The sequence below is a fragment of the Myxine glutinosa genome, chromosome 2, assembly GCF_964187855.1.
Source record: "Myxine glutinosa chromosome 2, kmMyxGlut1.1, whole genome shotgun sequence".
NCBI classification, from domain to species: Eukaryota; Metazoa; Chordata; class Myxini; order Myxiniformes; family Myxinidae; genus Myxine; species Myxine glutinosa.
This window is the reverse complement of record NC_136262.1, coordinates 118,707,158-118,726,474: the sequence shown is the minus strand read 5'-3', so window position 1 is coordinate 118,726,474 and position 19,317 is coordinate 118,707,158. Positions and strand designations below refer to the sequence as shown.

The following is a 19,317-nucleotide window of genomic DNA, read 5'->3' as shown; positions in this document are numbered from 1 at the left end:
GGAATCCTGAATGTTTGATCCACCTTTGTAAAACGTCCACTATATGAGGAATCCTGAATGTTTGATCCACCTTTTTAAAACGTCCACTATATGAGGAATCCTGAATGTTTGATCCACCTTTTTAAAACGTCCACTATATGAGGAATCCTGAATGTTTGATCCACCTTTTTAAAACGTCCACTATATGAGGAATCCTGAATGTTTGATCCACCTTTATAAAACGTCCACTATATGAGGAATCCTGAATGTTTGATCCACCTTTATAAAACGTCCACTATATGAGGAATCCTGAATGTTTGATCCACCTTTATAAAACGTCCACTATATGAGGAATCCTGAATGTTTGATCCACCTTTATAAAACGTCCACTATATGAGGAATCCTGAATGTTTGATCCACCTTTATAAAATGCCCATTATATGATGAATCCTGAATGTTTGATCCACCTTCATAAAACGTCCACTATATGATGGATCCTGAATGTTTGATCCACCTTTATAAAATGCCCATTATATGATGAATCCTGAATGTTTGATCCACCTTCATAAAACGTCCGCTATATGAGGAATCCTGAATGTTTGATCCACCTTTATAAAATGCCCATTCTATGATGGATCCTGAAGATTTGATTCAACTTTATAAAATGCCCATTATATGATGGATCCTGAAGATTCGATCCACCTTTTAAAAATGCCCATTATATGATGAATCCTGAATGTTTGATCCACCTTTATAAAACGTCCACTATATGAGGAATCCTGAATGTTTGATTCACCGTTATAAAATGCCCACTATATGAGGAATCCTGAATGTTTGATCCACCTTTATAAAACGTCCACTATATGAGGAATCCTGAATGTTTGATCCACCTTTATAAAACGTCCACTATATGAGGAATCCTGAATGTTTGATCCACCTTTATAAAACGTCCACTATATGAGGAATCCTGAATGTTTGATCCACCTTTATAAAACGTCCACTATATGAGGATTCCTGAATGTTTGATTCACCTTTATAAAATGCCCATTATATGATGGATCCTGAATGTTTGATCCACCTTTATAAAATGCCCATTATATGATGAATCCTGAATGTTTGATCCACCTTTATAAAACGTCCACTATATGAGGAATCCTGAATGTTTGATCCACCTTTATAAAATGCCCATTCTATGATGGATCCTGAAGATTCGATCCACCTTTTAAAAATGCCCTCCAAATGATGGATCCTGAAGATTCGATCCACCTTTTTAAAATGCCCATTATATGAGGAATCCTGAATGTTTGATCCACCTTTATAAAACGTCCACTATATGAGGAATCCTGAATGTTTGATCCACCTTTATAAAACGTCCACTATATGAGGAATCCTGAATGTTTGATCCACCTTTATAAAACGTCCACTATATGAGGAATCCTGAATGTTTGATGCACCTTTATAAAATGCCCATTATATGATGGATCCTGAATGTTTGATCCACCTTTTTAAAATGCCCATTATATGATGAATCCTGAATGTTTGATCCACCTTTATAAAACGTCCACTATATGAGGAATCCTGAATGTTTGATCCACCTTTATAAAACGTCCACTATATGAGGAATCCTGAATGTTTGATCCACATTTTTAAAACGTCCACTATATGAGGAATCCTGAATGTTTGATCCACCTTTGTAAAACGTCCACTATATGAGGAATCCTGAATGTTTGATCCACCTTTATAAAACGTCCACTATATGAGGAATCCTGAATGTTTGATCCACCTTTATAAAACGTCCACTATATGAGGAATCCTGAATGTTTGATCCACCTTTTTAAAACGTCCACTATATGAGGAATCCTGAATGTTTGATCCACCTTTTTAAAACGTCCACTATATGAGGAATGCTGAATGTTTGATCCACCTTTATTAAACGTCCACTATATGAGGAATCCTGAATGTTTGATCCACCTTTATAAAACGTCCACTATATGAGGAATCCTGAATGTTTGATCCACCTTTATAAAATGCCCATTATATGATGGATCCTGAATGTTTGATCCACCTTTATAAAATGCCCATTATATGATGAATCCTGAATGTTTGATCCACCTTTATAAAACGTCCACTATATGAGGAATCCTGAATGTTTGATCCACCTTTATAAAACGTCCACTATATGAGGAATCCTGAATGTTTGATCCACCTTTATAAAACGTCCACTATATGAGGAATCCTGAATGTTTGATCCACCTTTATAAAACGTCCACTATATGAGGAATCCTGAATGTTTGATCCATCTTTTTAAAACGTGCACTATATGAGGAATCCTGAATGTTTGATCCACCTTTTTAAAACGTCCACTATATGAGGAATCCTGAATGTTTGATCCACCTTTATAAAACGTCCACTATATGAGGAATCCTGAATGTTTGATCCACCTTTATAAAACGTCCACTATATGAGGAATCCTGAATGTTTGATCCACCTTTATAAAACGTCCACTATATGAGGAATCCTGAATGTTTGATCCACCTTTATAAAACGTCCACTATATGAGGAATCCTGAATGTTTGATCCACCTTTATAAAACGTCCACTATATGAGGAATCCTGAATGTTTGATCCACCTTTATGAGGAATCCTGAATGTTTGATCCACCTTTATAAAATGCCCATTCTATGATGGATCCTGAAGATTTGATTCAACTTTTAAAAATACCCATTATATGATGGATCCTGAATGTTTGATCCACCTTTTTAAAATGCCCTCTATATGAGCGATCCTGAAGATTTGATCCACCTTTTAAAAATGCCCTCTATATGAGCGATCCTGAAGATTTGATCCACCTTTTTAAAATGCCCTCCATATGAGGGATCCTTAAGATTTGATCCACCTTTATAAAATGCCCTCTATATGAGGGATCCTTAAGATTTGATCCACCTTTATAAAATGCCCTCTATATGAGGGATCCTGAAGATTTTTTTTTTTTTTTTTTTTTTTTTTTTTTTTTTTTTTTGTATACAATATCGAGGCTCGTGAAAGAGCGAACATTAATCACAGAGAAAGACAAACCGACACATAAAACATATAACATAGGGAGCGGTAGACAAGATGGGGAGAGAGGGGGAAGGACACAAACACAACATTTGAGAGCAGGGACCGAGAGACATGGAGACATCGAGAGATCTGAGAGAGGGCGAGGGCTTTGGGGGGGGGGGGCGTGGGAAGGGGGCAGTGGGAGAGGTATAAAACATATGGACACTGCCAGGACTTCCAGGAAAGAAGTTGGAATTTCAAACAAGGTGGATCTGGGGTGAATTAGCGGGGGTAGAAAAGATCAAGGTTTTGGATGGGGGAAGATAAGAGATGGTGGTGAACAGCTGTTTTAAAGACCTGGAGGGAGGAGTGGGATTGAAGGGAGTGAGGGAGTTTGTTCCAGAGGCGGGAGAAAAGAGGAATGAAAGAGTGAAGGTGAGCGGAGAGCCGAGATTTCGGCAGTTTAACCATCAGAGGGTTGCTGGCAGATCTTGTGCGACCTGTAGGAATATTTGGGGGACAGAGCACAGAGAGAGCTGGGGGTGCAAGGCCGGAGAGGAGTCGGTAGAAGACAGAAAGACCACCTACCTGCCTGCGGTGAGTGAGTGAAAGGCCCTCAGAGATAGCTTCATCGCGGGAGATTCCAATAATTCTGAAAGCTTTGGTTTCAACAGCGTGAAGCCGAGCTAGGTGTGAGGCAGGAGCACCGGCCCATAGGGGAGAACAGTATTCCATTGAGCTGCGGATGAAAGCCTTGTATGTGGTGAGGAGCTCAGGTGTGCCGAGGAAGGACTTCGCACGACGGAGGATGCCCAGTCGGCGACTGGCTTTGGAGGCCAGCTTGGAAATGTGGTTTTCCCAAGAAAGATCATGGCAGATAGTGAGACCCAAAATCTTGAGCGACAGAACTTCTTGGAGAGGATTGTTGAGAAAGTAGATGGGAGGGTTGTCCAGTCGATCTTTTCGGAGAGACATAGTAAGAGTGTGAGATTTGTCAGGATTGAAAGACATGTTCCACTTGTTTGACCAGTCTGTGATTTTGTCCAGGTCTTCAGAGAGTGAGGAGGCAGCAGACTGCCGATCTGAGGGAAGAGGAATGGAGCGGCAGAGAGTGGAGTCATCAGCAAAGAGATAGAGAGGATTTTCGAGAGAGTCAGAGAGATCATTGATGAAGACCAGAAAAAGCACGGGGCCCAGAACACTGCCTTGGGGAACTCCAGCCTGAACAGGAAGAGGAGATGAGAGAAACCCATTCAGGGCCACACGTTGACGACGACTAGAGAGGAAGTCCGCCAGCCATGCGTGGAGATTTCCATGGATACCAAAAGAGGAGAGTTTGGTGAGCAGAGCGGGGTGCCAGACCGTGTCGAAGGCACGTGATATGTCGAGGGAGACAGCTCTAATTTCCTGTTTGGCATTGAGGACCTCCATCCATTGTTGAGACAGCAGAAGCAGCATGTCCAGAGTAGAGTGACCTGGTCTGAAACCAAATTGATGATCAGAGATCAAGCCATTGGAGAAGAGGAAAGATTTCATATCAGAAGCAATGATGGATTCCATGACTTTGCTGATAATTGGGAGAAGGCTGATTGGTCTGTAGTTGCTAGGATCTGTTTTTGCACCTTTTTTGTGCAAAGCGGTGATGTTGGCTGATTTCCAAGCAGATGGCAGTTGACCTTGAGCAAAAGAGAGGGTGAAGAGAACAGAGAGAGGGTGAGATAGAGCAGCAGAGCAGGATTTTAGGACCCGTGGGCTGATGCCGTCGGGTCCAGTTGCAGAATCAGAGTCGAGGGTTGACAGAAACTTTTCCACCTTGTCAGGAGGAAAGGACACGGAGTCCAGGAGCAGCAGGGTACGACTGGGTATGGTGGGTACAGAGAGGGATGGGTTTGGGACACAAGATTTAGAGGCAAACACAGAGTTGAGGCATTCAGCTTTTTCACGTGCGGAGTCAGCTGTGTAGCCGTTTGAGGTAAGGGAGGGGATGGAGGGGGAACAAACACCAGAAACGGATTTGACCAGACGCCACCAGGATTTGGAAGAGGGAGACAGATAAGAGAGTTCGGTCTTGAGAACGGAGAGATATTGTTTCCTGGCTCTCCTGAGGGTGGACACACACTTGTTTCGGGCTTTGTGAAAGGAAATGAGATTTCCTTCCGTTGGATTTGCTTTCCAGGAGACGAAGGCAAGTTGTTTCTGGGCAACAGCCTCACCACAAGATTCCGTGTACCATGGACGGGAGGAAGGGTATGACAACTGAAGACGAGATGGGATAAATCTGTGCATGAGAGAGAGCAATTTACTTTGGAAGAATTCCCAGGATGAGTTGATGTCAGAGGTGGTAGAGATGGGAGACCAGTCCAGATGATTGATGGCTGCTTGGAGACCGTGCCAGTTGGCCTGAGTGAAATGCCAGACTCGTCGACGCTGAGCAGGCTCCCTGAGGATGAGGATTTGATCCACCTTTTTAAAATGCCCTCCATATGAGGGATCCTTAAGATTTGATCCACCTTTATAAAATGCCCTCTATATGAGGGATCCTGAAGATTTGATCCACCTTTTTAAAATGCCCTCCATATGAGGGATCCTTAAGATTTGATCCACCTTTATAAAATGCCCTCTATATGAGGGATCCTTAAGATTTGATCCACCTTTATAAAATGCCCTCTATATGAGGGATCCTGAAGATTTGATCCACCTTTTTAAAATGCCCTCCATATGAGGGATCCTTAAGATTTGATCCACCTTTTTAAAATGCCCTCTATATGATGGATCCTGAAGATTTGATCTATCTATTGTTGAATGCCCATTATATGATGGATCCTGAAGATTTGATCTATCTATTTTTGAATGCCCATTATATGATGGATCCTGAAGATTTGATCCATCTATTTTTGAATGCCCATTATATGATGGATCCTGAAGATTTGATCCATCTATTTTTGAATGCCCATTATATGATGGATCCTGAAGATTTGATCCATCTATTTTTGAATGCCCATTATATGATGGATCCTGAAGATTTGATATTCCTATTTTTGAATGCCCATTATATGATGGATCCTGAAGATTTGATCCATATATTTTTGAATGCCCATTTTATGATGGATCCTGAAGATTTGATATTCCTATTTTTGAATGCCCATTATATGATGGATCCTGAAGATTTGATCCATCTATTTTTGAATGCCCATTATATGATGGATCCTGAAGATTTGATCCACCTATTTTTGAATGCCCATTATATGATGGATCCTGAAGATTTGATCCATCTATTTTTGAATGCCCATTATATGATGGATCCTGAAGATTTGATCTATCTATTTTTGAATGCCCATTACATGAGGGTTCCTGAAGATTTGATCCATCTATTTTAAAATGCTCATTATATGATGGATCCTGAAGATTTGATCCACCTATTTTTGAATGCCCATTTTATGATGGATCCTGAAGATTTGATCTATCTATTTTTGAATGCCCATTATATGAGGGATCCTGAAGATTTGATCCACCTATTTTTGAATGCCCATTATATGAGGGATCCTGAAGATTTGATCTATCTATTTTTGAATGCCCATTATATGATGGATCCTGAAGATTTGATCTATCTATTTTTGAATGCCCATTATATGAGGGATCCTGAAGATTTGATCCACCTATTTTTGAATGCCCATTATATGAGGGATCCTGAAGATTTGATCCACCTATTTTTGAATGCCCATTATATGAGGGATCCTGAAGATTTGATCCACCTATTTTTGAATGCCCATTATATGAGGGATCCTGAAGATTTGATCCACCTATTTTTGAATGCCCATTATATGATGGATCCTGAAGATTTGATCCACCTATTTTTGAATGCCCATTATATGATGGATCCTGAAGATTTGATCCACCTATTTTTGAATGCCCATTTTATGAGGGATCCTAAAGATTTGATCCATGAGGGATCCAGATTGGCGCCTTTTTTTACAATATTAGAGAGATGGGCATCAACGTGTCGTATCTGTCGGGAATCGTCAGCGTGGTGAACTCGAATAACCCCGACTCTGTGAAGCGGTGTTGAGATTCCGAAAAGAGAGCGGGAAATCCCAATGAAATTACAGAGAAACCTCGTGGCTGTTTCTGTGCCACATTCAAGTTGTTTTTTTTAGGTGTTTCTAGATCCTCGTGGCTCTGAAAACGCCATTTCACCCTTAAAACAAGAAGAAGAAGATTAATATCATAAAGAAACTCTTTTAAATTTTCTTTCTTATTTTTCCTTTATGTTGTTCGCTTTTCATCATTACCTTCATCTTCATTTTTAGGCTATATTTCTATCGATATCACGAAAGTTCTCTCAACCGAAAAAAAGGGAAAGCAAATAAAGTGAAGGATAAAAGAAAGAATTCATCCTTCAGTGAGTGTTGAAAATTTCGGGCTTTTTCGGTTGAGAAGGTATTTCGGTCATTTCGGTCATTCACCGACGGTTTAATTTAATTTCGAGTTTAATATCGAATCGGTTTGAGACGGCCATGTCGGTTTCGATGAATGTTCACGGATGTTTGTGAACGAAGTAAAGGAAACCAGGAAGTGTACGTGCCGCCGCGTTTCGCTTTCGTGGGCTTTCGGCCATTGTGAGGGAAGAGTATTTAAAATGAGCTTGTGGGATTAAAAAGGTGGTGATAAGGGGAAACAGGACGAACAGGCATCGGGAAGAACCCGGGTGCGGCTTAGGTAAAGAGTTGTGACTTTTGTGTTGTCGCTTCTTCCTCGGTTTATTCCGAATAATTTATTGTGACGTATTGTATATGTTTTTAGAGGTTGCGCAGTCGTGTTGTGACGAGTTGTGTGGTTGAGTGATTGTGTTGTGACGAGTTGTGTGGTTGACTGATTGTGTTGTGACGAGTTGTGTGGTTGAGTGATTGTGTTGTGACGAGATGTGTGGTTGAGTGATTGTGTTGTGACGAGTTGTGTGGTTGACTGTGTTGTGACGAGTTGTGTGGTTGACTGATTGTGTTGTGACGAGTTGTGTGGTTGAGTGATTGTGTTGTGACTCGATGTGTGATTGTGTTGTGATAAGATATGTGGTTGTGTGATTGTGTTGTGACGAGGTATGTGGTTGAGTGATTGTGTTGTGACGAGATGTGCGGTTGAGTGATTGTGTTGTGATGAGATGTGTGATTGTGTTGTGACGAGATGTGTGGTTGAGGGGTTGTGTTGTGATGAGATATGTGGTTGTGTGATTGTGTTGTGATGAGATGTGTGGTTGAGGGGTTGTGTTGTGACGAGATGTGTGGTTGAGTGATTGTGTTGTTACGAGATATGTGGTTGTGATGAGATATGTGGTTGTGTGATTGTGTTGTGATGAGATATGTGGTTGTGTGATTGTGTTGTGATGAGATGTGTGGTTATGTGATTGTGTTGTGAGATGTGTGGTTGTGTGATTGTGTTGTGAGGAGATATGTGGTTGTGTGATTGTGTTGTGACGAGATGTGCGGTTGTGTGATTGTGTTGTGATGAGATGTGTGGTTGTGTGATTGTGTTGTGATGAGATGTGTGGTTGTGTGATTGTGTTGTGATGAGATGTGTGGTTATGTGATTGTATTGTGAGATGTGTGGTTGTGTGATTGTGTTGTGACGAGTTGTGTGGTTGAGTGATTGTGTTGTGATGAGATGTGTGGTTATGTGATTGTGTTGTGAGGAGATGTGTGGTTGTGTGATTGTGTTGTGACGAGTTGTGTGATTGTGTGGTGATGAGATGTGTGGTTGAGGGGTTGTGTTGTGACGAGTTGTGTGGTTGAGTGATTGTGTTGTGACGAGATATGTGGTTGAGTGATTGTGTTGTGACGAGATGTGTGGTTGAGGGGTTGTGTTGTGACGAGATTTGTGGTTGAGGGGTTGTGTTGTGACGAGTTGTGTGGTTGAGTGATTGTGTTGTGACGAGATATGTGGTTGAGTGATTGTGTTGTGACGAGATATGTGGTTGAGTGATTGTGTTGTGACGAGATGTGTGGTTGTGTGATTGTGTTGTGACCCGATGTGTGGTTGTGTGATTGTGTTGTGACGAGGTGTGTGGTTGTGTGATTGTGTTGTGATGAGATGTGTGGTTGAGGGGTTGTGTTGTGACGAGATGTGTGGTTTTGTGATTGTGTTGTGACCCGTTGTATGATTGTGTTGTGACGAGATGTGTGGTTATGTGATTGTGTTGTGAGGAGATGTGTGGTTGTGTGATTGTGTTTTTTTTTTTTTTTTTTTTTTTTTGTGTACAAGGTCGAGGCTCGTGAAAGAGCGAACATTAATCACACAGAAAGACAAACCGACACATAAAACATATAAACATCGGGAGCGGTAGACAAGATGGGGAGAGAGGGGGAAGGACACAAACACAACATTTGAGAGCAGGGACCGAGAGACATGGAGACATCGAGAGATCGGAGAGAGGGCGAGGGCTTTGGGGGGGGGGGGGGCATGGGAAGGGGGCGGTGGGAGAGGTATAAAACATATGGACACTGCCAGGACTTCCAGGAAAGAAGTTGGAATTTCAAACAAGGTGGATCTGGGGTGAATTAGCGGGGGTAGAAAAGATCAAGGTTTTGGATGGGGGAAGATAAGAGATGGTGGTGAACAGCTGTTTTAAAGACCTGGAGGGAGGAGTGTGATTGAAGGGAGTGAGGGAGTTTGTTCCAGAGGCGGGAGAAAAGAGAAATGAAAGAGTGAAGGTGAGCAGAGAGCCGAGATTTCGGCAGTTTAACCATCAGAGGGTTGCTGGCAGATCTTGTGCGACCTGTAGGAATATTTGGGGGACAGAGCACAGAGAGAGCTGGGGGTGCAAGGCCGGAGAGGAGTCGGTAGAAGACAAAGACCACCTACCTGCCTGCTGTGAGTGAGTGAAAGGCCCTCAGAGATAGCTTCATCGCGGGAGATTCCAATAATTCTGAAAGCTTTGGTTTCAACAGCATGAAGCCGAGCTAGGTGTGAGGCAGGAGCACCGGCCCATAGGGGAGAACAGTATTCCATTGAGCTGCGGATGAAAGCCTTGTATGTGGTGAGGAGCTCAGGTGTGCCGAGGAAGGACTTCGCGCGACTGGCTTTGGAGGCCAGCTTGGAAATGTGGTTTTCCCAAGAAAGATCATGGCAGATAGTGAGACCCAAAAGCTTGAGCGACAGAACTTCTTGGAGAGGATTGGTGAGAAAGTAGATGGGAGGGTTGTCCAGTCGATCTTTTCGGAGAGACATCGTAAGAGTGTGAGATTTGTCAGGATTGAAAGACATGTTCCACTTGTTTGACCAGTCTGTGATTTTGTCCAAGTCTTCAGAGAGTGGGGAGGCTGCAGACTGCCGATCTGAGGGAAGAGGAATGGAGCGGCAGAGAGTGGAGTCATCAGCAAAGAGATAGAGAGGATTTTCAAGAGAGTCAGAGAGATCATTGATGAAGACCAGAAAAAGCACTGGGCCCAGAACACTGCCTTGGGGAACTCCAGCCTGAACAGGAAGAGGAGATGAGAGAAACCCATTCAGGGCCACACGTTGACGACGACTAGAGAGGAAGTCCGCCAGCCATGCGTGGAGATTTCCATGGATACCAAAGGAGGAGAGTTTGGTGAGCAGAGCGGGGTGCCAGACCGTGTCGAAGGCACGTGATATGTCAAGGGAGACAGCTCTAATTTCCTGTTTGGTATTGAGGACCTCCATCCATTGTTGAGACAGCAGAAGCAGCATGTCCAGAGTAGAGTGACCTGGTCTGAAACCAAATTGATGATCAGAGATCAAGCCATTGGAGAAGAGGAAAGATTTCATATCCGAAGCAATGATGGATTCCATGACTTTGCTGATAATTGGGAGAAGGCTGATTGGTCTGTAGTTGCTAGGATCTGTTTTTGCACCTTTTTTGTGCAAAGCGGTGATGTTGGCTGATTTCCAAGCAGATGGCAGTTGATCTTGAGCAAAAGAGAGGGTGAAGAGAACAGAGAGAGGGTGAGATAGAGCGGCAGAGCAGGATTTTAGGACGCGTGGGCTGATGCCGTCGGGTCCAGCTGCAGAATCAGAGTCGAGGGTTGACAGAAACTTTTCCACCTTGTCAGGAGGAAAGGACACGGACGTGTGATTGTGTTGTGATGAGATGTGTGGTTGAGTGATTGTGTTGTGATGAGATGTGTGGTTGAGTGATTGTGTTGTGATGAGATGTGTGGTTGAGTGATTGTGTTGTGATGAGATATGTGGTTGTGTGATTGTGTTGTGATGAGATGTGTGGTTATGTGATTGTGTTGTGTGGAGATGTGTGGTTGTGTGATTGTGTTGTGACGAGTTGTGTGATTGTGTGATTGTGTTGTGATGAGATGTGTGGTTGAGGGGTTGTGGTGTGACGAGTTGTGTGGTTGTGATTGTGTTGTGATGAGATATGTGGTTGAGTGATTGTGTTGTGATGAGATATGTGGTTGTGTGATTGTGTTGTGACGAGATGTGTGGTTGAGGGGTTGTGTTGTGACGAGATGTGTGGTTTTGTGATTGTGTTGTGACCCGTTGTATGATTGTGTTGTGACCCGTTGTATGATTGTGTTGTGACGAGATTTGTGGTTGAGTGATTGTGTTGTGACGAGATGTGTGGTTGAGTGGTTGTGTTGTGACGAGATGTGTGGTTTTGTGATTGTGTTGTGACCCGTTGTATGATTGTGTTGTGACCCGTTGTATGATTGTGTTGTGACGAGATGTGTGGTTATGTGATTGTGTTGTGAGGAGATGTGTGGTTGTGTGATTGTGTTGTGACGAGATGTGTGATTGTGTTGTGATGAGATATGTGGTTGAGTGATTGTGTTTTGATGAGATGTGTGGTTGAGTGATTGTGTTGTGATGAGATATGTGGTTGTGTGATTGTGTTGTGATGAGATGTGTGGTTATGTGATTGTGTTGTGAGGAGATGTGTGGTTGTGTGATTGTGTTGTGATGAGATGTGTGGTTGAGTGATTGTGTTGTGACGAGTTGTGTGATTGTGTTGTGATGAGATGTGTGGTTGAGTGATTGTGTTGTGACGAGTTGTGTGATTGTGTTGTGATGAGATGTGTGGTTAAGTGATTGTGTTGTGATGAGATATGTGGTTGAGTGATTGTGTTGTGACGAGATGTGTGGTTGTGTTGTGACAAGATGTGTGGTTGAGTGATTGTGTTGTGACTAGATGTGTGGTTTTGTGATTGTGTTGTGACCTGTTGTATGATTGTGTTGTGACCCGTTGTATGATTGTGTTGTGACGAGATGTGTGCTTATGTGATTGTGTTGTGAGGAGATGTGTGGTTATGTGATTGTGTTGTGACGAGATGTGTGATTGTGTTGTGATGAGATATGTGGTTGATTGATTGTGTTGTGACGAGATGTGTGGTTGAGTGATTGTGTTGTGACGAGATATGTGGTTGAGTGATTGTGTTGTGACGAGATGTGTGGTTGAGGGGTTGTGTTGTGACAAGATGTGATTGTGTTGTGACAAGATGTGATTGTGTTGTGATGAGATGTGTGGTTGAGTGATTGTGTTGTGACGAGATGTGTGGTTATGTGATTGTGTTGTGACAAGATGTGATTGTGTTGTGACAAGATGTGATTGTGTTGTGATGAGATGTGTGGTTGAGTGATTGTGTTGTGACGAGTTGTGTGATTGAGTGATTGTGTTGTGACGAGATGTGTGGTTGTGTGATTGTGTTGTGATGAGATGTGTGGTTAAGTGATTGTGTTGTGATGAGATATGTGGTTGTGTGATTGTGTTGTGACGAGTTGTGTGATTGTGTTGTGATGAGATGTGTGGTTGTGTGATTGTGTTGTGACGAGTTGTGTGATTGAGTGATTGTGTTGTGACGAGATGTGTGGTTGTGTGATTGTGTTGTGATGAGATGTGTGGTTAAGTGATTGTGTTGTGACGAGATGTGTGGTTGAGTGATTGTGTGGTGATGAGATGTGTGATTGTGTTGTGACCCGATGTGTGGTTGTGTGATTGTGTTGTGACGAGATGTGTGGTTGTGTGATTGTGTGGTGATGAGATGTGTGATTGTGTTGTGACCCGATGTGTGGTTGTGTGATTGTGTGGTGATGAGATGTGTGATTGTGTTGTGACCCGATGTGTGGTTGTGTGATTGTGTTGTGACGAGATGTGTGGTTGAGTGATTGTGTTGTGATGAGATATGTGGTTGTGTGATTGTGTTGTGATGAGATATGTGGTTGTGTGATTGTGTCGTGATGAGATGTGTGGTTGTGTGATTGTGTTGTGATGAGATGTGTGGTCGTGTGATTGTGTTGTGACGAGATGTGTGGTTGTGTGATTGTGTTGTGACGAGATGTATGGTTGTGTGATTGTGTTGTGATGAGATATGTGGTTGTGTGATTGTGTCGTGATGAGATGTGTGGTTGTGTGATTGTGTTGTGATGAGATGTGTGGTCGTGTGATTGTGTTGTGACGGGATGTGTGGTTGTGTGATTGTGTTGTGACGAGATGTGTGGTTGTGTGATTGTGTTGTGACAAGATGTGTGATTGTGTTGTGACCAGATGTGTGGTTGTGTGATTGTGTTGTGATGAGATGTGTGGTTGTGTGATTGTGTTGTGACCCGATGTGTTGTTGTGTGGTTGTGTTGTGACGAGATGTGTTGTGTGGTTGTGTGATTGTGTCGTGATGAGATGTGTGGTTGTGTGATTGTGTTGTGATGAGATGTGTGGTCGTGTGATTGTGTTGTGACGAGATGTGTGGTTGTGTGATTGTGTTGTGACGAGATGTATGGTTGTGTGATTGTGTTGTGATGAGATATGTGGTTGTGTGATTGTGTCGTGATGAGATGTGTGGTTGTGTGACTGTGTTGTGATGAGATGTGTGGTCGTGTGATTGTGTTGTGACGGGATGTGTGGTTGTGTGATTGTGTTGTGACGAGATGTGTGGTTGTGTGATTGTGTTGTGATGAGATGTGTGGTTGTGTGATTGTGTTGTGACGAGATGTGTGATTGTGTTGTAACGATATGTGTGGTTGTGTGATTGTGTTGTGACGAGTTGTGTGGTTGTGTGATTGTGTTGTGATGAGATATGTGGTTGTGTGATTGTTGTGACCCGATGTGTGGTTGTGTGATTGTGTTGTGATGAGATATGTGGTTGTGTGATTGTGTTGTGACGAGATGTGTGGTTGTGTGATTGTGTGGTGATGAGATGTGTGATTGTGTTGTGACCCGATGTGTGGTTGTGTGATTGTGTTGTGGTGAGATGTGTGGTTGTGTGATTGTGTTGTGGTGAGATGTGTGGTTGTGTGATTGTGTTGTGACGAGATGTGTGGTTGTGTGATTGTGTTGTGATGAGATATGTGGTTGTGTGATTGTGTTGTGACGAGATGTATGGTTGTGTGATTGTGTTGTGACGAGATGTATGGTTGTGTGATTGTGTTGTGACGAGATGTATGGTTGTGTGATTGTGTTGTGACGAGATGTATGGTTGTGTGATTGTGTTGTGACGAGATGTGTGGTTGTGTGATTGTGTTGTGATGAGATGTGTGGTTGTGTGATTGTGTTGTGACGAGATGTGTGGTTGTGTGATTGTGTTGTGACGAGATGTGTGGTTGTGTGATTGTGTTGTGACAAGATGTGTGATTGTGTTGTGACCAGATGTGTGGTTGTGTGATTGTGTTGTGATGAGATGTGTGGTTGTGTGATTGTGTTGTGACCCGATGTGTTGTTGTGTGGTTGTGTTGTGACGAGATGTGTTGTGTGGTTGAGTGATTGTGTTGTGATGAGATGTGTGTTGTGTGATTGTGTTGTGACGAGGTGTGTGGTTGTGTGATTGTGTTGTGACGAGATGTATGGTTGTGTGATTGTGTTGTGACGAGATGTGTGGTTGTGTGATTGTGTTGTGACGAGATGTATGGTTGTGTGATTGTGTTGTGACGAGATGTGTGGTTGTGTGATTGTGTTGTGACGAGATGTGTGGTTGTGTGATTGTGTTGTGACGAGATGTGTGGTTGTGTGATTGTGTTGTGATGAGATGTGTGGTTGTGTGATTGTGTTGTGACGAGATGTGTGATTGTGTTGTGACGAGATGTGTGGTTGTGTGATTGTGTTGTGACGAGATGTGTGGTTGTGTGATTGTGTTGTGATGAGATGTGTGGTTGTGTGATTGTGTTGTGACGAGATGTGTGATTGTGTTGTGACGAGATGTGTGGTTGTGTGATTGTGTTGTGACCCGATGTGTTGTTGTGTGGTTGTGTTGTGACGAGATGTGTTGTCGGGCGATGTGTTGTGTGGTTGAGTGATTGTGTTGTGATGAGATGTGTGGTTGTGTGATTGTGTTGTGACGAGGTGTGTGGTTGTGTGATTGTGTTGTGACAAGATGTGTGGTTGTGTGATTGTGTTGTGATGAGATGTGTGGTTGTGCGATTGTGTTGTGATGAGGTGTGTGGTTGTGTGATTGTGTTGTGATGAGATGTGTGGTTGTGTGATTGTGTTGTGATGAGATGTGTGGTTGTGTGATTGTGTTGTGATGAGATGTGTGGTTGTGTGATTGTGTTGTGACGAGGTGTGTGGTTGTGTGATTGTGTTGTGACGAGATGTGTGGTTGTGTGATTGTGTTGTGACCCGATGTGTGGTTGTGTGATTGTGTTGTGACGAGGTGTGTGGTTGTGTGATTGTGTTGTGATGAGATGTGTGGTTGTGTGATTGTGTTGACGAGATATGTGGTTGTGTGATTGTGTTGATGAGATGTGTGATTGTGTTGTGACAAGATGTGTGGTTGTGTTGTGTGATTGTGTTGTGACGAGATGTGTGATTGTGTGATTGTGTTGTGACGAGATGTGTGGTTGTGTGATTGTGTTGTGACGAGATGTGTGGTTGTGTGATTGTGTTGTGACGAGATGTGTGGTTGTATGATTGTGTTGTGACGAGATGTGTGGTTGTGTGATTGTGTTGTGACGAGATGTGTGGTTGTGTGATTGTGTTGTGACCCGATGTGTGGTTGTGTGATTGTGTTGTGACCTGATGTTTGGTTGTGTGATTGTGTTGTGATCCGATGTGTGGTTGTGTGATTGTGTTGTGATCCGATATGTGGTTGTGTGATTGTGTTGTGATCCGATGTGTGGTTGTGTGATTGTGTTGTGACCCGTTGTATGATTGTGTTGTGACGAGATGTGTGGTTGTGTGATTGTGTTGTGACGAGATGTGTGGTTGTGTGATTGTGTGGTTGTGTGAATGTGTTGTGATGCGATGGTTGGTTGTGTTGTGTGGTTGTGTTGTGTGATTGGATGTGGTGCAATGTGTTTTTTGTCGGACGATGTTTGGTTGTGTTGGGGGGCGATGCATTGTGGGACGATGTTTGGTTGTGTTGTGTTGTGTGAATGTGTTGTGACGAGATGTGTGGTTGTGTGAATGTGTTGTGATGAGATGGTTGGTTGTGTTGTGTGGTTGTGTGATTGGATGTGGTGCAATGTGTTTTTTGTGGGACCATGTGTGATTCTGTTGTGGGTTGATGTGAGGTTGTGCGAATGTTTTGCTTTCTTGTTATATGAACTCTTTTTGGATTTAAATGCCATTATTTTTGTGTTTTAGCAATTTGTGTTTTTTATTCCTTCGTCATAGTCTCGTCTCTAGTGGGTAGAAGGAGGGGTCTGTGAACCCCCCTGAAATCAACTTCAAATCGGTCTCCGTATCAGAAAAAATGCGTAGAAAACGATTAGCTATGTTAAAAAATTCAAAAAGTGTCCCAAGTATCATTTTAATGCAAATTTATGCAAATGAGTGTCGCCATTACAGAAAAATACGATTTTCACGATATGTCAACCAATACTGCAGATAACTACACAAATAAGATATCTAGACCCATTTTGAGGGTCAAGGATAATTACAAAAAGCACTCAAAGATAAAGTAAATGTATACATGGTAACATGTTAACCTGCAAATTCTTAAGTGCCTGTAATACCAAGAATTTGATTTGTCACTTTATCTTGATTTGTCACTATATCTAGGTCAACGTTACACATCAAGAGGGACTTTTGATGGCAATTTTACCATATTGGTACTATATTTGTGACCAAATGACTTTTACCACATCCATCATTCATCATCCTCGCTTTCAATGAAATCATCAGTCAAACTCGTCTTCTTCTTGCTCATCTTCGCTGTCCACCTCTTCATGATCTCCACAGTCCAGTAGATCAACCAGAGAAGCTGGTAGGACAGGACCACAGGACCACACCGTTCCAACGGTCCTTCATCAGTCGGCGTCCATTCCTGTCCTTCACTGTAGGGTTTTGGCTTTTCTATGAAGGGTTCATGAGCTCGCTTATACAGTGCAACATGGTGGTTTACACATTGGACGTGTGGCTTCAGTGCAGAATGGCAGGGAGGAAGGCGAGCCAGGTCCACCTTAGATTTTGATGTAAGTTTCTTGTCCTCCCCCACCATCTTCCGCAGCAGCTTTGTGCGGATGACGTCCACAGAAGACTCGCGACTCTGTCCATACATCAGGCAAGTGAACTGCTCCAACTGCTGCAGCACCTGAGGCTTGATGTTCCAGTCAACACCGAGTTGCCTGAAGGCTTTCTGAAACCTGGGGTTCTTCTTCAGCTTTTCCAGGGGACCCACGTTCCCCTTGCCTTTGAAGGAACTGGTGCAGTCCTCTCCAGTGAACACGTAAACCCCAAGAAGAGTGGCACAGTAATCTTCTCTGTGGGATTCTGCAAGCTCAGAGAGGTTGAGTAGCTGTCGATGCTTTCCTGATCCTGTATCCAGGTATATAGTGAGCTTGATGGTGTGGGCGTGGTAGAGTAGAATCACCAAGATATCCGTGTCAGGGGTTCTGACCACAGCATTCTTCTAGCCGAGGGCGGCGGCGTGATGAAGGTACAGTACCACCCTTGTATCTGTCTCTTCCTGATTGCTGTAGATAGTGGGGAGCTCACGCACTTCAACCTGAAACATAAAAAGGCATTGAATTTTGTGAAAAGCAGTTTGATATGAAAGAAAGCAGAATACCTCACACATAAGGATGTGAGATTACAGACAATTATCAATAAGGAGATGGGTTAACTCGATTGTTTTAGCTAAGGTAATAAATGAAGTCCATACAATCATGTGAAAATGTAAGTACACCCCATGTAAAGTTTTGACTTTTTCAACATATTTCAGCATACAGCTATTTGATCTTCATTTCAACAATATTGATAGATAAAGGTGATATAATATAACAAATATCATGAAACATTTACATTTTGTAGTCCATTGTATAATTTAAATAAACATAAATGCAAATTTCGCATGTGGAAAAAGTAAGTACACCCCTACATTTATCACTACTTCAAATACCTAAAATTAGAATCAGGTGCACCAGCTCAGGTGCAAATGATTAGAACATCGTTAGAGAGGATCTTGGAGGAACCTGTCTTATTTAAACCTCAGACATTTAGTTTGGTTTGCTCTTTGTTGTTGAAGTGTGCGGCATCACCATGCCTAGATCAAAAGAGCTCTCTGAGGCCTTCAGAAAGAAGGTTATAGATGCCTACGAGTCTGGGAAGGGATTTAAAAAGATCTCCAAACAATTTTAAATCAATCATTCGACTGTCCGGAAGATCATCTGCAAGTGGAGAAGATTCCAAACAACTGCCAACTTGTTCAGGCCAGGCCGCCCCAGCAAGTTCAGCCCGAGAGCAGACCGCAAGATGCTGAAAGAAGTCTCTAAGAACCCCAGAATGTCATCACGGGACATACAGGTAGCTCTTGCCACTGTTGATGTCAAAGTGCACGAGTATACCATTAGAAAGAGGCTGCACAAATTTGATCTAAATGTGAGGTGTGCCAGGAGGAAACCTTTGCTGTCCAGAAAGAACATCAGGGCAAGATTAAAGTTTGCCAATGAACACCTAGGCAAAGACCAGCACTTCTGGAACAATGTGCTCTGGACAGATGAGTCAAAGGTAGAGCTATTTGGCCACAGTACCAGAAGACATGTTTGGCAAAAACCAAAGACAGCATTTGACCACAATAATCTGATACCAACTGTAAAGCATGGTGGTGGAAATATTATGGTTTCGCTTTGCTGCATCAGGGCCTGGGCAGCTCACCATCATAGAATCCACTATGAATTCTTCATTGTACCAGAGGGTGCTTGAGGATAATGTGAGGCCATCTGTCGGAAAGTTGAAGCTCAACCGAAGGTGGACCCTGCAACATGACAATGACCCTAAACATACCAGTAAATCCACCAAGGAATGGCTGAAAAGAAAGAAATGGAGGGTTCTGGAATGGCCAAATCAAAACCCGGATCTAAATCCCATCGAGATGTTGTGGGGGGATTTGAAACGAGCTGTGCATGCAAGATC

General features: G+C 42.8%; 1 protein-coding gene across 4 annotated transcripts in view; it reads left to right on the top strand.

The window, feature by feature from the left end:
- Nucleotides 1-7,498: 7,498 nt before the first annotated feature.
- The window catches only part of UBE2J2 (ubiquitin conjugating enzyme E2 J2), a 35,514-nt gene continuing 23,695 nt past the window's right edge, over nt 7,499-19,317 (top strand). For 2 of the 4 annotated variants that reach the window (XM_068107306.2, XM_068107305.2), the window contains exon 1: nt 7,598-7,733. Coding sequence is in view for 1 of the 4 variants with exons in the window: in XM_068107303.2 (XP_067963404.1) it covers nt 7,548-7,591 (44 nt within the window). In the remaining 3 variants the exon portion in view is untranslated. The other 2 variants (XM_068107307.2, XM_068107303.2) reach the window with 2 other exon arrangements.